The 17,820-nt window shown below is 42.6% G+C and overlaps 1 protein-coding gene across 10 annotated transcripts in view; it reads left to right on the top strand.

Moving 5' to 3' along the window:
* PHF21A (PHD finger protein 21A) overlaps positions 1-17,403 on the top strand; it is a 132,384-nt gene extending 114,981 nt beyond the window's left edge. For all 10 annotated transcript variants that reach the window (XM_071427410.1, XM_071427403.1, XM_071427405.1 and 7 more), the window contains 4 exons: positions 4,176-4,331; positions 5,959-6,034; positions 6,367-6,470; positions 8,354-17,403. In XM_071427410.1, coding sequence (XP_071283511.1) covers positions 4,176-4,331; positions 5,959-6,034; positions 6,367-6,470; positions 8,354-8,608 — 591 coding nt within the window. In that variant the 3' untranslated portion in view covers positions 8,609-17,403. The remainder of the gene's footprint in view (positions 1-4,175; positions 4,332-5,958; positions 6,035-6,366; positions 6,471-8,353) is intronic.
* Positions 17,404-17,820: the final 417 nt, after the last annotated feature.

Genomic DNA, 17,820 nt, shown 5'->3' with positions numbered 1-17,820 from the left:
AACAAAAAGTTGTGTTTTTATAATGAGAGAAGGATGGAAACTGCTTCATCATGCAGAACAGCCAGGAGCAGTATTTGTGGCACTGATTTGGCAGAAAGTGTGTAGGACTTTTCAGTGGGGGTAAAACAGTCCTCAGGAGCTGGAATGTACTTTCATTTAAGAGCTTGCTTTTAGAATACTGGTCTTTACAGGCATAGTTTAAGAATCAAAAGGTGCTTGGTTATTTCTTCACACTGGTGCTGCACTCTCCTTCTGCAGTTCTTCTTTTAGAAAAGACAGTCACATATTCTTGAGGCCCAACCATCTGAAATGGCCTTTAAGGAAAAGCTGGGTTGTTCTATTTTCATCTGTCTAGTTGCACCATTGTAAGAACATGGACTGAGAGACCAACTCTACTGATCATGTAGAACAGGGAATAGAGGCCAGTTCCTTGCCTCTGAACTGTACTTGTTCTGCAGAGGTAACAGGAATTGGAGTAGTGCAAGTGTGTCTGAAGCACTGAAATAAATAGATGTAATTCAGATAGCCAGGGAATACACATGTGGACTTATAAGGTTCTCTTTTATATAGTCATTTTTTAGAGCAGGATAGCACATGACTGCAAAACCCCTTTCCTGACAGCCAAATAAATGGGACTGTGGAATAGCCCCTCATGGATACGTTGGGACAGCTCCATCTCTGGGGACTTTTAAAAATACAAAATACAGATTACTTGCAAATGTGCTGAAGAGCACATAGTTTACACTGGCCCCAAGAGAAGGACTGGATAATGTGGTGGGGGTCTTTTCCATCTCTCCTGTGTATATACTGCTCAGTGTTTTCCTACTGTGTAAGAGCTCTCAAAAGAGTATGATGAGTTGTTGCCCTATTTCTGCAGTGCCTATGAAAATTGCAAATTGGGCCAAGCACTTGGCATGAGGCACAGTGGACAAGAACAGCCTTCTTGAATTTTTCCTAAAATGTTATTCTCTGAATGACAGGGAGAAATTTTGAAGGGAGGATGAAGCAGAAACTTATGATAGGATTGGTGATAAGGATGAAGGGGTAGAAAGTAGGTCTAGAACCTGGGAAAAGGAAGGAAATAATGCACTAGGCAGGATTGAGCAAAACCTCTTTTTTTTTTCCTCTCCCTTTTTTTTCTCTTTTCCAATTCAGCAATTGTCTTGCCAAATGGTTATGTGAGCCACTTATGAGGCACTTGGTTATGTGTGGTTCTCCCTCATGCAGTAGTGGCACATTCACCCCGAAAATAGCAATTGCCTTCGAAGGTCAATTACTCAGCAATAAGAACTGTGCAAAAATCTCTGTTTTAGTGATGATTCAAGTATTTGGTCACAAAATGCCTTCTTATTAGTGAACATTTATATCAAAACAGTGTTTCAATTGAGAGGAGCATTGTAGAACTTTCAGATTGCAAAGTCAAGCCCATAAAAGTTAGAATATGCCAGAATTAGTATTGCTTCTGATCATTTAATTCACTTACATCATACACTATGATCATCTTTATTTATATAATCATGAACAAATGTTGCAGAATATTTAGTTTTCCCATTTTATTCCAGTACATATTAAATGTACATATAAGTATAGATATTACAAACTCAAGCACACAAGCTGCTTTTGTTACTGAATTATTCGGTTCAGTTGCCTAAAGCCAGGCCCCGCTGCTCTAGACACTTTATCAAAATAAATGAAACTGTTAGCTGTCCAGAAAGCTTAAATTTATTTTCCCTTGTGGGACCCTTCCCTGGTCCCTTGTGAAGAGGAAGTAGAGCAGAAAGTGACGTTAAATCACCTTTTATGGTATCTGTTCTGAAATTATTCTTCGGTCACTCCAGGCTGTAGCATGTCTGAGCAGCCTCAGTGAGCTCTGCCCTAGCCTAAGCTGGCTGGCTGTAGCCTACACAAAGCTGCTTCAGAAGCTGAGGTTAGTGGGTGCATGTCACAACACCAATACCAGCCCCCCCTTTATGCATATATTTATGAACCGTCCATAAGACCTGGGGCAATTTTTTGGAATCAAACACTGACTGCGATTTTGGTAAGGACAGTTGTTAACTCTGAGGAATTGCCCTGAATTTTGCATTACCAAAAATAGGACTGTGATTTCTGTGCATGTGTGTTGGCATCTCTGTGCATTCAGCTGCACTGTGCACTAGTCACCTGTATCACTACAGGTTTTTCAGCACTCAGTTGAATTTGGGACATTCTGGGTCTAAATTTCTAAATGTCTCCCCTTAAGAAGAAACTGCATATGTGTCTCTTTTGTAGGGCTCTTTCTGCAGGATATGAGACATAACAGGTTTGATTTTCAGCACACCAATATTTTGCACTTTGTTACCAAAAGCCATTGTTTAGTCTGTGGCAACTAATGCATCTTAAGATACGTAATTCTCTAGAAATTTTTTTCTAAAATGAGAGATTCCCCTCTTAAACTTCTCCTTATCTTGAAGAGGATTTTATTTTAGCTTATATGATATCTCTTGCCTGCTGCCTTTTCCTTGTACTCAGAGAATGCAGGATAGAGGGAAAGAAGTTCTTCCCAGCCTGGTTACAACACATCACTTCACAAGAAGCATGAAATGCCACTCATTTAGATCTTCATTTAACACTGAGGAACTCTTTGGTGTTAAAGGTGTAGTAATACCCTAACTCAGCTCTCAACTATCCCAGGGAGTTAGGGATCCTAAACATGGCACTGAAAATTCACTGAAGATTGATCCTTTACAAAACATGAAATCAGTGTTAACTTTGGGAATTTAGAAGAGCTTTCCCTTTGAAGAAGGGCCACATCAGCAATAGAACTGGGAAGTAGAAACCTGAGCAGATTGCTCATGTGTCATTCTTCTTACATGTGTATTTTGTCATCCATAGTGGAGATTACTGTAATTTTTCTTGTCGGGCACCTTAATATGTGAGTGCACGGCCAAATCTGCTATCCCTCCAAACTGATCGAAATTGTTTGCACGTGTGAAGAGATGATCTGCGCCAAAATGAAACCTTGCATAGGCTGGTATTTCATACAGGACAGTGTGTACCCACAGTTCTGCTCCACACACACATCTTATGATTGCAGTCTTGCAGATCTGTGTGTGTGTGCAACTTTGTTGTGAGTCAGTGACAGGGTGCACTTCAGACACCAGGTGGGGCCTTGGACATGTGGAGTTGCCAGGAGAGCCCAGTGGTCAGAGGAGAGGGTGGGGTGCCCCTTGCTTCCTCTAGGATCGCTGAGCCAGCTTTCTATCATGCCTCTTCATTCAAATATCTGAAAATCAAATCAAAACAGGAGGGGGGGAGAGAGAGAGAGAGAAGAAGAAACAAAAATCAGACTTGCCTTTTTGGGATGTTAATGGCTGTAGAAAAGAACTCTCTCTGATGGAAATGCAATAGTAACTAAACCTAGTTGTTTTAAAAGACACGGCTAGTCATTTTTTCAATTCTTTCTTTTAAAAAATGTTAGAAAATCTCTCTTGGTACTCTTTCATCCTAGCTCTCAGTCTATGTTAGTGATGAAACAATCCACTCTCTGTAGACAGTGAGAAAGTTTTGAGTCACAGCTTTTTTTGGTGCAACTTGAGGAAGCCTAAGTGAAGTAAAAAGAATTGTCTCAGAACATAATTCATTCTATTCTTTTTCATTTAGAAGCACAACACCTTTTCCTTACAGTTTCATTTTTAAAGGTGACCTAAATATTTAACAGTGTTCTTTTAAGTCACTCAGTTGGGGTTTCTTACATACTATTACTGCCAAGAGGCAGCCTAATCAGCATTCTGGGAGTGGAGTTGGGCTTACATCCAAAAATCAGGAGGGTTAAGAAAGTGGGTAGCTCATCACTTCAGGCAAATAAAAAGATTAGGGTAAAGAGGTAATCTTAAAGAAGAAAGGCTATGGGGTAGCAGTAGTTAAGAGAAGCTATAGTAATAAGTGTTTGCTGTACCATTTTGCCTTGGGAGGACAGAGGAGTTTTGGGAGGAAAGATGTCAGTGTTTCTGACATCTGGCATGGTTTTCTTGTTTCACAGTCTAAAAAGGGCTTGACCTTTTGGAATCACCTTAAAAATAGTTGGTGCTGTAAACCTTGAATTCAACTAAGATATAGATATCAAATGTCAAAGTTCACTTTTTGCCTTCTCTCTTGCATTCTCTCACCCAAACCCTTTCCCCTTAATTTTGTAGGGTGATATCCATGAGGATTTTTGCAGTGTTTGCAGAAAAAGCGGGCAGTTGCTGATGTGTGACACATGTTCACGTGTTTATCACCTGGATTGTCTGGACCCACCTCTGAAAACCATTCCTAAGGGCATGTGGATCTGTCCCAAATGTCAAGACCAGGTATTGTTTGACAGACAGGGAGTTATGTGCAATGCATGTGAAGATTTTTTGGTGTTAAAGAAAATAACCAGATTGCTTGGGTTACTTAGACCAAGACAGCCTGACACTGAACAAATCTATTTTGTGTGCAATAAGGCTTGTGTGAATTTCATTGAATTACCTCTGTTGGAATGTGTGCTAATACAAAACTGTCAAGTCTTGCTTCTTAATTCATGGTCTCTATTTGTTACCCTTATCTTTTTACTCTTTTTCTGGATCAAAGTATGCGGACTTTTTGAAAGATTATCTACCACCCATAGAAATTCTGCTGTTCATTTTAAGCTCATTGTTACTTCAAAAGTTATTAGTATATTCTTCTGGACAAATAAATAAAGCATTTGCACAAGCCCACCTCAATGGATAGAGCAAATATAAGCCCCTGCTTGCTTATATAAATCAAACATTAGAAGGTCTGATCACTGTCTTCAGTGATCTCTTCAATAATATCATCCAGCATCAGTATATTGAGTATAGGTGAAGAGTTTCCTTCTAGATCATTCTCTGAAAATATACAGTTGAAGTGAGCAGGTTATATTTTAATATTTTGTTTATAATTGCATTGAGATTGCATACAAGATGAAGAAGTAAACTGTTGTATTCCTAACCCTTCCTTGGAGCTCTAGGAGATGCAAAGGGTTGTTGATAATAGGCAGTCTGGAGCTGTGTCCTGTCTAACACAGCTCATTGCTTGGTCAGCCACGTGGCCTTTGGTGTACCAGTGGTAGCATGAGAAAACAGCCTGACCTATGATGTGCTGCTCAAAAGAATGAAAATGCAAAACTCAAGTGACTTGGTCAGTAGTTGCCAGAGAGGAGGGAGTATTTGACTTGGATACTCCTGCTCTTGCCTACTCCCACCTTATCCCTCCTCTTCATGTTTCTGTGATAGCTTCCAACAAAATTAAGGAGGAAATCTGAGGAACTTCACTGTAAACTGACCAAGTCCTCTGTATTCTGAGACACCACTCTGATCCTGTACTAAAAATATGTGTCTTTCCTCTTAAAGTTTGTTAGGAAGCAAAATGTAGGAAGGATCTGAAAGACATAAATGGTGCTTACCCTTATAAAGAGAGTTTGACAAGTCTATTAAGATGATTCTGATAAGAAGGAGTGATGGGACAGTTTCGTGTTTTATTAGCCAGAAGTGTGATGTTTGAATCTAGGGTGCGGAGATTCAGCTGCAGCATGAAAACTTCTTTCCCACAACAACTAAGATCAGCAATTTGACTGAACCATGAAGTAATTTTTATGTCTCCTGGCAAGTTTTGTGTTCAGATATACTATCCTTTCATTCCTCTTTTAAGTTGTTCAGTATCATTAGCAGACTTTATTTGTGGCTATGGAGGGAATTTAGGAAAATGCTGACATTTGTAAGAAATAGGCTTGCTTTGTGGGAGCCACAATGCAGTTGTGAATAATTCCTTCTGTTAAATCTCAGATCAGGTCTGTGAAGCTTCTTGTTAACAGTGCTGAGGCTAATGGTGGCCATGAAAGAAAATCCTCAATCTTTCCCTCTTTCTCTCTCTCCTTTTTACTTTCTCTGAGGTAGGTTTTTTACCAGCTAAATCTCTATGAAAATTTTCTTTCAGATGCTAAAGAAGGAGGAAGCAATCCCATGGCCAGGAACTTTAGCAATTGTTCATTCATATATTGCATATAAAGCAGGTAAGAAAATGATGAACACTTTTCTTTCACTTTTAATAATGGAAGATGTTATTTTTGGAGTGGGATAGAATGGTACTTCCTTTACAAAAGGAAATTTTGTCATACAAAAGGAAATAACCTTAATCACTAGTGAAGTGAAAATAGCAGTCTAAATATTTCTTAAGTCTGTCATGCTCGTGCATGTAGGTAAAATTTTGGGAGTGATTCAGTGCACAAGTTGTTAAGCATTGGTTTAAACACAATTCCCCCCTTTACATGAAGCAGTTTAGACCCTCTATCCACTATTGTAAGAGAAATATTTAAAATATTCTGTTTAATATTCTGTTTTGCAGCAAAAGAAGAGGAAAAACAGAAACTACTTAAATGGAGTTCAGATTTAAAACAGGAAAGAGAACAACTAGAGCAGAAGGTCAAACAGCTCAGCAATTCTATAACAGTGAGTATTGTCCTCCCAAATAACCCTTGACCTGTGTTCTGGTGCCACAATGCAGGGAGAAAACTATTACAGAGCAACTCCATCTACTAGACCTGTCATCCACTGGATTTATTTAGAATTGAGTGAGTGCTTTCCTTTGCTTTTTAGGACTTTGAGGAGCAGGAATGAAATAAAGGCAACATATGCTTACATTGAGTCTCTCATACATGATCCTTGCTGAACATGTAGGTAGATGTATGGTGACATTTCACATCAGCAGGTGACAAAAATGACCCAGAGTGGTTTTGTCTGTGGGCAGTAGATGGAGTCCAGCTCTAGTGGCTCACTTTAACAAGAATGGTTTGGTCTCTGTGTGTAGTGACAGTTTCAGCCTTGGTGCACTCTCCAGACCTTTCTGATGCAAAAGTGACCATTTCCTTGTGGCTGACTCTCAGGACCTTGCTGTGTTGCCTTGGCAGTCAGCAGCTGGACACTGCACATGCCTCTGCATGATATTAACTAGACAATGTCATACTTCAAACCAGAAATCTTGGCTTCTACCTTAGTTTATTGCAGTAATTGGAACATACATATTGATTTGGTCACTCTTCTCACCTTAATGTGCAGATTAGTCTCTTGAGATGCCAGTGTAAAGTTTGAGCTCCTTCTTGGTGCAGCCCTAGTCAGTATCACATAATGAAAATATAATCTCCTGTGTGGCAACATCTCTAAGGTTGGATTCATAATTACAGACTTTTTAGATACAGATGCACTTTCCAGGCTGCACTTTTCCTGTCTTTGCCTATTAGAGCAAAAGTGTCCCATTTTTACAGACCCCTCAGTGCTGTCAATACAAATAAAATGATTGTGAGGGGCTGGCTAACAGTTCTGTGGACTGTCACCTTCTGGTTAGCAGTAGCTGAGTGTAACCTGAGCAGTACTAGACAACTATCACCATTTCTGAGTGGTGTACCCAGGCAGATACAAGGCCTTAACATGAGGGATTGGCAGTGGGCAAGGAGAATGTTCATATTGGACCTGTCCAAAACAGGCATATTAGGTCTAGATGCTTTAGGGTTATTATGATGCCATGAGCTACATGTGAAAACATTACAGCTAAATGTATCTGGAGATCAGTGTGGATAAAAGATTTTAAAAATGTAGGAAGATTGCCATCTTCATGTAAAAACCTGAATGTACCAGACATAGCTACTGTTTCCTCATTTTTGTGAGTTTCAAATATACATATAAGCAGTTTTTCACTCTTGAAACATCATCTGTGGGCTTTTTTTAAAGTTACCTTGCCCTGGCACTTAGCTGATGAGCTAGCTATGTTACTACCACTTCTAAGAGAATGAAGTGGCCACAAAATAAGATTTTCAAGTGAAGAGGAGTTTGGTTTCCTTTTCAAGTGCCCTTTTACTTATTGAGAGAGGAAGTGATGTTCCTGCTAAAATGTATGTGAAAGCAAAGGCTGTATCCCATTAATGGTTTGCACGCACACTGTCAGCAGTCAGCTGCGGTGGGATGCCTGAGCTTGCAGATCTGAGTTAAAGAAATTTCAGTAATGCAATACTAATAGAAAGAATTGTAAGAACATACACTTGGAAGTTTTCCTTCAAAAGAAACACAAAAGGACAGAGCTGTCTGTGTTCATTTGCACAACACCTTGGAATGAAAGGGAGCCATACCAGGTGACAGCTATTTTATTTCCTCAGCCTGCAAATATGAATTCTCCTCTGAACACAGCCTAGAGACTCTTTTCTTCTAGGCTGGAAAAGTGAAGTTGCAGCTGCAGTTTTTTCTGGGTACTTACATTTAGATCTGTGAACATCATATTCCTTCGCTTGCCTTCTTTTCATTCATAAGCTCGAACTTATTACTGGTTTTCTGCTTTGCTGTAGAAATGCATGGAAATGAAGAATACCATCCTTGCAAAACAGAAGGAGATGCACAGCTCCTTGGAGAAGGTAAAACAGCTGATCCGCCTCATCCAAGGCATCGACCTTTCAAAACCCATAAACTCTGAGGTCAATTCAGTAGCCATCTCCAACGGCATGGACTCCACTAACAATACTAATGCTGCCACCTCCACCTTAGCCCCCTCCCCTTCCCAGAGCTGCATGGTGAACTGTAACAAGGGCGATGAGACTAAATAACACAGCCAAGTTAAGAAGGAGCCAAGGGAGGTGGCGGCGAGGAGAAAGAGCAAAATAAAGAAACTCTAGAAAAGCAAAACTGGATTTCTTCTGGAAAGTGCAGAATTCTTTAGTTCTTTGGTTCCAGAGAGAGCGTGAAGATGCTTGTGCCAGGCGGCACTGGAGTTTGCCAATCGATCCTTCTTATTCTGTGTGTACATGCGAAGTTTGGATCATGTTACATGAATAGTGCCAGCTGGGGGTTCTTTGCCAGCACCATGCCAAGTGAAATAATATATTTACTCTCTCTATATTTTACACCAGTGTGTGCCTGCAGCAGCCTCCACAGCCACTATAGGTTTGTTTTATTTTTGTTTGGGGTGAGGAGCAGGGATAAGGGAGGAGAGCAGGTTTCAAGTTCCTATTTGCAGAACAGTTTGTTTAGCTAGGGGAAAACAAAAACAAGTCCAAAGAGCCTATGGGCTTTTCCTGTTTCTAAACTCTCAGTACTATTAAACCAAAAAACCAGAAATATAAATTATCAAATCCCAGTGCCCAGAAGGGACAAGTCTATCAAATAAGCAGTATTTACTATTGTTTAGACAGGAGATGTACAAAAGGAAAAGAGATGGACTTTTCACTGAGTAACCAGCACATAGAATCATAGGATATGCTGAGTCAGGATCACCGAGTCCAACTCCTGGCCCTACAGGACACCCCAAGAATCACGCCATGTGCCTGAGAGCCTATGGGTCCTCACACTCATCCAGAAAGTCTGTTTTGGGAATGGGAAAAGAGAGGGCCAGGGTCAGCTTGGAGCATTGGATGGAGGTGTCCCAAGAGAAAATGTGCATCAATTACTTGAAAATGAGATTCCATCCCTTTTCTGTATTTATAAACGACGCAGGTATCCTGAACAAAGTAGCACATAACCCAGATGTGTGAACTCAACAGAGAAATGTCCTTTTCTTTCACTTCCTTTCTCTTCTTTTGGTAACAAGAACTAAATAAGGAATAGAAAAGCTGTTTTTCAGGCTGACAGTCTAATTAAAGAGGTAGATGGGACCTTGCATGGTATAGATTAGAAGTAATAGTGTCAGTGAGATACAGTGAGTCTTTGTGAGTCCTTGTGTCATCGTTTTGGGCACTGTTTTTTTATGCAAGGGCAAAATCTTTGTATCTGGGGGAAAAAAAACCAACTTTTTTAAATTAAAAAGGAAAATAAAAGATATTGAGGTCTTCCTAGTGTTACTTAAAATAAGATCAAGGTAAGAAACATTGTAAAAAAAAAATTACAAAAGTGCTATTTGTTTCCTAAACAAGTGATTTCTATTAAAAAGGTGTCAGAACTGGAGAAAATGCTGTGTACTTAGAATTTTTTAACACAGACTTTGCTTATTTATGATGACATTCTGCTGTGTTTGTGTTCTAAAATCTAATGGGACAGTTTCCATAGGTTCTACCATACATCTACTGGCTAAAGTCTAAAGAGAATCAAATCCTACAGTGCTGGATCTCATCCCACTGGAGGATCTCCCAGGCTTGTCTCTGCTGTTACCATCTCTCTCCCATTCTTCCATGTGTTTGTAACCCAGAGAAAAGCAATTGGCAGTGTGCTCGTGTAAGGCTTTCATAGTTCTGTCACACAGACTGACTGGAGCTTGAGAATGAGAGACAGTGAGTTGCACTGAAATCACCCTCTGTTATCTCCTCTTGTTCAAGAAGTTCATCTCTAATGTATAATCTTTTCACTCTGGACAGCAGAGCTTGCCTTGTGCTTCCTGATTGTGGGGTCTGGCTCAGTTTAGGGTGATGATTCTGTGTTCCAGAGCTGTCTGGTTTCACTGCTGCATTTACATGTTTGGGCAAAGGCCATTTCCACTGGAAGTATCAGGAAAACTACCTTTACTTCCTTACTTCCCATGGGAGCAGAGTGAGCCACTGCCCACACAACCAGGTGAGGCTGTGTCCCCAGTGTGGTGGCCTTGAGAGCATGTGTTGGGTGGTGAGGCAGACCTGCTCAGCTGTTCATAGTGGAAGATAGAAAAGCTTTGCATTTCGAGGATGCATTTCTGAGCAAGTGAATACTCCAGACACCACATAGCCTGAGAGAGTTTCTTTGCTGCCCCAGCCAAGTGGGCTTCTGTGGGGCTCTTGGAGCTGTTTTATTCCCGCTCCTTTAGGTTGCCCTTCCGCCCTTTAAGGTCTTCTATTCCTTCTGTAGGAGTTTGCACTATTTTCAGCTCTGGGATCAGAACTGTTATCCTGAGTTCTCACATTTGTCTAAGCTGGGAAAGGACTCTTACACACACTTCTGAGCTGAACCAGTGATAACCCTAACTCTGTCTTTTGATGTGTGAGTTCTGTTCTGGAACTAGCAGAGCTGGGAGGATAAGTTAGCAGAAGTGGCAGGGAGACAGCTGGGCAGACACTGTCAAAATGGATCATACTAAAAATGTCCTTCCATCAATCCAGTTACCAATGGGGTCATTACCATTGGGCAGTACTAGGCCAGCAACCTACAGCATTTAAACAAAGGACTGTCTGTTTCAAGGGTTGAAGAGAAAAAACAAACTGAACATGAGCCTTCTATAAAATATGAGCCACCAGCTAACAAACAGCCAGGTATTAAGAGAAGCTGCCTTCTGGAGCATGTTGGTCTTCAGCTGAACATTTGGGTGATTCTTAACAACATCTTCTGAAGCATTGAGCATTCCTGCTAAGAGACCGTCTCCAGGGATAGGTGTGCTGAGTCTTTGTGGTTCTTGTTCTCTTCCTTCTGTGTTAACCTGAGCTCTCTTGAAAGCAGTGCACTATTTGGAGGTAGGAGGCTGTGCCTGGAGACTCAATAGTCCTTCTGTTTTCTTTGCTGATTCAGGAGAGGATGGGAATGAAATTCACTAGTAGCCATATTTAAATTTGCACAAAGTTAATCAGCCAGGAGATGTTAAAACAGCTATTACTGCTTTCCTGAGGCATCTGCTTGTCTCCAGAGCCCAAGTAGATAGGTACAGATTTTGTATCCCTTTTGTTACAGCATTTGTGTTCCAGACTGTAAAAGGATGCCTTTAGTTAATCATTACTTGGCAGAAAAATTATCTTAGACTTTTTGATGCTGCTTAGGTAGTTTTCTTTCTCTCTCACTGATCCTGTTGGGATGCTTTTCTCCTGGCTCTGCAACAGTATTAGCCAATAGGCAAGGAGCATTCCTAGGGCTGCACTGACACTGGCAATGATGCTGCTGTGTAGACACAGTGAATTTGGGTTATCTCTACCTAATTACCAACAATAGGGTGGAAGGGCAATTGGTGTTTGCTAAATAGAGAGGAAAATGGTTTTTGTTCCTAGCTGCTGTAAGAGCTTCCAATCAAGGGAGAAATTTAAACTGTGACAGCTTAATGATCAAACTTTTCTTTTGGGTTCATATTGGTTTGGGGTTTTTTCTCATGTAATATTTGAGATAGAATGAGTTTGTACTGAAACTTCTGCTCTTTGGGAAGCTGTCACACTGGCTGTGGTTTTGTTTTTCCAAACGACCATCAAGATATTAACTAATTCTTATGTCATTGCTTGTCATTGGTGGGAAACAAGTGGCTTTTAAATCTCTGTTATAAGGGAAGAAATGAGACCACAAAGGAGTATCATATCAAAGATGTTCCTGGCTCTCAGCCCAGTGCTAAGGGCTTTAAGAAGTCACCCTGCTCCTTTGCTCAGAAATAGAGCAAGCTTTGCAGAAGTTTCTTTTCCCCTTCTCTGGCTGTTCTTTAAACTGCAGGAAAGGTGTGTTGTGGTCAGAGTGGAAAAGTGAGCCTGTGACCTGGATAGAAGTATTGGTATCATCAGTGGTGTTTTCATTGTCTTTGTTCAGAGCCAGCAGTGGGTTTGCTGCTGTACAAAACATGGAGGATGCAATACTTCTAGGGATGATTGGAAGGTAGGGTGAGTAGCATGGCTGATTCTTCCAAGACATCATTATCCAGGAGTTACCATATTGGTAGGATGAACTAATGTTTTGCATGAGCAAAACAGGGCTTTGTTCTATGTTGCAAGCAGGTTTCTGTCAGTGGGGATATGAATTAAAAACCTTGAAATTAAAGAAGTGATAATTTTATGGGTGGATCTATTGGTTTTATTGTTGGCAGAAAAAGTAATATTGCATTTTAGCTTTGCTAGACTTAAGAAAGCAAATCTGTACTCCAAATGTCTAGAAATGTGAAACCTAATTCTGACTGCCTTGGCTTCAAATAATCTTCCCTGTACTGTTGCAGAGAGAGCCCTGAAAAGCAGCATGGTCAGCATTCAGGAGAACCTGAGGTGAAACCTCCCTCTTAGCCCCATCAAGCTGTGGCAGCCCACAGTACAGGAAATAAACTCTGAAATTTCTTTCTCATGTGGATACAGAATTTGTGAATTTGCAGTGCACGTGTTTCTCTCTTTTCTTTTCCTCAGCTGGGTTGCACCGTCTTTGATTCTGAAGCACAGATGATGAATACATGCTTTTAATGAAATGTGGTTTTAAAATAACATATTAAGATGTTAGACCAAAATTCACTCTTTTACTGAGGGCCTCTCTCAGTGAGCTGCTCAGACAACCACCAAAATTCCAGTATTACACTTCCTTGTGGACATGCCCCTTTGGGCAGGGCTCCTTGTGTCTTTTTAGAATCGTTTTGACTCTTCTTCACCTCCTGTTGTCCTCCCTTGGAATTCTAGAGATCCAATGCAAGTTAAACTTTGCTGGATTACTGCAAAGAGTTTTCTGATGAGCATGTAGGAGTCAGGAACCTGGAGAAAGAGGAAGATGTTTTGTTGTGCAGCTGATTCATTTGGCGCTTAGGCTTGCCTGGCCAACAAACTACCTCAGCAAAGTCCAATCCCAAGCACTATGGATTCTGTAGTTTCTGGCATTCAGAAGGCAAAAGGTCCAAAGAACCCTCCAGCAGCCAGCTAGGTACTGGTCTCTGAGGACGTGTGAGCAAACCTTGCAGTGACATGCTGCTGGATCCTTGTTTTCAGTGGTCAGACATGGACCAGAGGATGACCCAAAAATCAGATGGGATCAGGAAAAGGGAGAGCTGCAGATGTCTTGTCTCCAAGTTATTGCTCTCTTGCTCAGAGAGCAAGTTATTGCTCTCTTCTTTAAGCCTCAGTCCTGTTTGTAACTCCTACAGAATGGAATGTAATACTTGAAAAGTACTATGAGTCCCTCTATCCTTTACCCTTAGTTCCCATTCCCCTCCTGTTTCTCTCTTACCTGGGACAAGAACTTTCTGCATCACTGTGTCTTGTATAGGCTGAGCACATAGTTGATCAACTTGCCAATAAAGAAAATTATTTATACCATGCACTGGTAAGCTTGGTAATTAAAGACCCATGAAAAGACAAATGCCTCTCCCAGAGGTTAATTTAATTGTGGGCTTGTATCAGAAAACCAAGAGCTTACCTGTGTGGGAGTCTGTCTGTGTTCCTGTCAGTATTACTGAAATACCTGACTAGTGAACAGAACAGAGGCTTGCCAAGAGCATGGCTGCTGTGGAAATCACTGTGCTGTGCAAGTCCTTGGAGTGTATCTCATGTGAACAGCCAGGCCAGGGCTTCCCATTTCCCTTGGCCAGAGGTGGATGCTGCAAGGGACAGATTAAAGGTCAGAAGCCTCTTTTGAGAAGTGGTACAGGGCTGGAGATGGAAAGGAAGAGAGAAAAAGCAGGAGCAGCAAAGGAAACAAAGATTACTTGGAGTAAAGCAGAACAGAGAGAAAAAATATGGAGGTCTCTCCATATTAGGTGAGAAAGTGAGGGTAGGAAAAATCCAGGAGTGAGACAGGTCTCCCTTCTGAGTAGATAGGTATTCCTGTAGTTACAGTGTTTGAAAGTTCAGTGGAAAGAGTAGAACAAAACTCTTTTATCCTACCTCAATTTCTGACATGGGATGGTCTGTATTCCAAAAGGAGCAGGTGTGGTGAGAGAAAAGAGCTACTTAGGTGCAGATTGGAAAGGAAATAGGCACATCCCTAGCTCTGCTTCTGCTGCTGAGTGATCCCATCCTGATAAGAACCTTATTTGACTTTAAGCTACAACATGGGGATAAAGCAGATCAAGCAGACCTTGAGGCAGCTAGAGCTTACTCTAATCTGGACTGTATTAAATAAACGTTTTCTTGGCTATAAGCATTTCCAAAACTAGCTAAAGGTTCAGCTCTGCTGGTGTGGTTGCACCTTCCTAGTTCAAGTGTTACAATGAGCCTAGCTGAAACCAGCATCAGCTCCCAGAGGTCTTGGGTTCTGTGTGAATGAAAGAGATGATATGGAGTAGGATGTGTGATTCAGGTACTTCTCAGCCACCTCCTGAAGTAGCTGTGGAAGATCCCTGCTCTCTGGGCTGTCATATATGGCAGTTCTGTGCCAAAATCCCTCTGTGTGAGCAATGACTCCCTGTTTTCTCAGGATCTGGTTTCTTTAGGGACACACGGAAAGGGACATTTCCCCAGTGCATCTAAACAAGGGACATGTGTTAAGTTCAATGTAACCTGTGAGGAGCTGAGGGCCTGCCCCTCAGCTACACTCAGCAGCCAGACCATGGGGCACCCTCCTGGGAAAGCAGCTGTCCCAGCTCTCCTGTGTAACCAGGGGCAAGCTCCATGCCTGTTCTCTCTCTAGTATCCTAGCAGGTGTCAAAGGCTTCAGATGGAGAAACTCAGCCCAGTCCTTAGTTCTAGAAAGGAAGAAGCACTTAAGGACTTGCTTACTATCAGGAGTGCCTGGGGAACTCAAAAGCCTTGAGAGCGTGGCTCTGTCGTGGGTGGAGAGCTGGCACAGAAAGGCAGCAGCAGCAGTGAGCAGTATCAATCAGCTCAGCACTAGCTTTTGCATCTTTTTTCTTTTCCCTAAATTTACACTGGCAAAAATAAACCTCAACCAATCCCTGTCCTTTTGTGACCAGCCTTCTTACATCTGTTCTGTTGGAAAACAAATGAAGTATTGTTGCCTTTGTACTTTGAGAACACTTTTCTCAGTGAGCAATCAGAACTTAGTGAGCCTTGGGGCTATAGCTCAGGTGGGGAAGGGAGGCAGTGTCACAGGGCAGCTCCTGGGGCTGTGTTCTGTGACCACCCTTGATTTTGGATCCCCAGCACTGAGGTTTGATACTGCAGCAGCACTGGGTACATGCTGTGCACGTGTAAGGGCAGGGGTTCCTCTGGCTTGTTATCCAAGCTTGTTATTGGTGTCTCAGGTGGGGCCAGAATTGCTGGGGTAGGAAAAGAGATTGCTTTGTGCCTCATGTTCCCCTCTGTAAGGCAGGTACTGGCAGTTCTGACTCTGGAAGAGCAGATTTCCATGGCTGCAGGCACTGGGGTAGGCACTGTTGAAAGAAGCCCCGTGCTGGGTGCGGTGGGAGGCTGCACGTTTCTGCTTGTTCTGGGCTAATGTGTGATTTCTAATCATAGTCTCTTATGTTTCTTCACTTAAATTATCACTGACATCAAAACAGTGATTGACTCTAGAGCCAGGCAGTGTCTTACCTGTCCGCTCGCCCTTCCAGAAGGTGTGTTGTCTCTGAGTTGCTCCTGATGTCTTATGTGACAGGCAGCCAAGACCCTCCTTAAAGAAGGTTTTTGCTTCTGCACAAGCTTCCTGGCAGCCCCTGCAGAGCCAGCAGCAGTCATATCCCACAAGCTGCTTCACTCCAATTACAGCTGCAGGGTCCCCCCAGGTGCCATCTTACACGGTCAGAGGTGTCTTGGCTTCCTCTCACAGCCCCACAGGAGCAAAGCATGTGTTCCAAACTCCATTGAGCAAAGATTAAACAAGATAACAGCACGAAGCAGGGGAGCCTGCTAGTGCCGACCTGTCCAGGCTCCTGTGGAGGAAGGAAACAACTTTGCTGTGTCAACAGCAGTGGACACAGGTGGTGGTGAGCTGCTGCCACCTGCAAGGCCTGGAGCAGCAATGGGGTGGCTGCCTATGCCCAGTTCTCCTTAGCGAGCTGACTGGCTCTGCTCTGCAAACACCCCCCATGTCTGCAGCTGAGGGCAGGAGGGTTGTGAACAACCCTCTGCTTGTTCAAGAGAAAATACTCAGGCTCCAATCATGGCTTCATGTTCCTGCAGTCACAGCAGCACCATATCTGTAGATTTATTGATGCCACCACCTCACCTGTGTGCCATGCTTCATCCCATTCCCCCGTGCCCACCTAGTGTTTCACCAAGACTGAGCTGTAAAGTGGGAGTCCTGGCATGGGCCTGGAACAGGAGCTCACCCTGAAGGAGCTCACCCTGAAGGGCTCTGTGTCTGAGCCTGGTCCTTCTCCCAGTCTGTCTGATTTCTCCAGGGGATTTTGGTGACCAGCTCCCAGTTCTGGCAGTGCTGTCCCTGTAGCCACGGGCCTGGTGCTGCACTGGATGATGGCAGCTTCTCTCCCAGCTGGAGACTGGCAAAGCTAATGGCAAAGCCACGGGCTCTGTCCTCCATGAGCCAGCCAGTGGCACCTGTGCTGTACCATTCCCCACCCATCTCCCTTCCTTGCAGGCCCTGGTGTAAAATGCCCTTTCTGACTGGTACTGCTCTATTGTCACAGAATCACACCATGAGAACACCCACTTGTGAACTGGTTTGGGTTTTTTAAATATCTCTATTTTTTTTAGCCTGATGCTCATAGTGATCTGCAGTATCTGCTGCCTTCAAGTTCCTTGTGGTTTCAGTTTTGGTACAAATGTGTTTAGATTTTAGCAAATTAAAGTTGGGGGGAGGGGGTACAGAGCATCTGATCAATTTGTATTTATTTATTTTAACATTTTACTAAATAAAACACAGTAAAATATCTTGTCTCCTTAGCTGTATGTACCAGGAGGGGACAGTGGGTCCCACAGGCACAGGGGTTGTAGCAGTGCCCATAGCAAGTTCCCAGCCCCAGGAGGGGTGTCTGAGCATGGCTCTGCGCAAGGACTGTGTAACATCCTGGCTCATTTTCTTGGCAGAGAGAAGGGCACTACGTTAGGAGAAATAAATTTTAGCTCCAAAAGGGGCTGTGCTCAGTTCAGACAATCTCTCTGGCTCTGACTCTGTGGGTGCCTCCCAGCTGATGCTGCCCGGCAGAGGGCACATGGAGACCTGCTCAAGCTGGGCTTACTTCCAAGTACCTCCACCCTTGCAGGAACATTTTGGGCTAGTGACTATCTAGGATTATCTGAAGGATTATCTGAAAACGATGGTGTACAGCCCTCCTGCTGCAGGCATG

Source organism: Agelaius tricolor, unplaced genomic scaffold (assembly GCF_023055355.1).
Source record: "Agelaius tricolor isolate 1412-34295 unplaced genomic scaffold, bAgeTri1.0.p SCAF_5, whole genome shotgun sequence".
Lineage (NCBI taxonomy): Eukaryota > Metazoa > Chordata > Aves > Passeriformes > Icteridae > Agelaius > Agelaius tricolor.
Note: the sequence above shows the minus strand (reverse complement) of the source record. Positions and strands in the feature narration are given on the sequence as shown.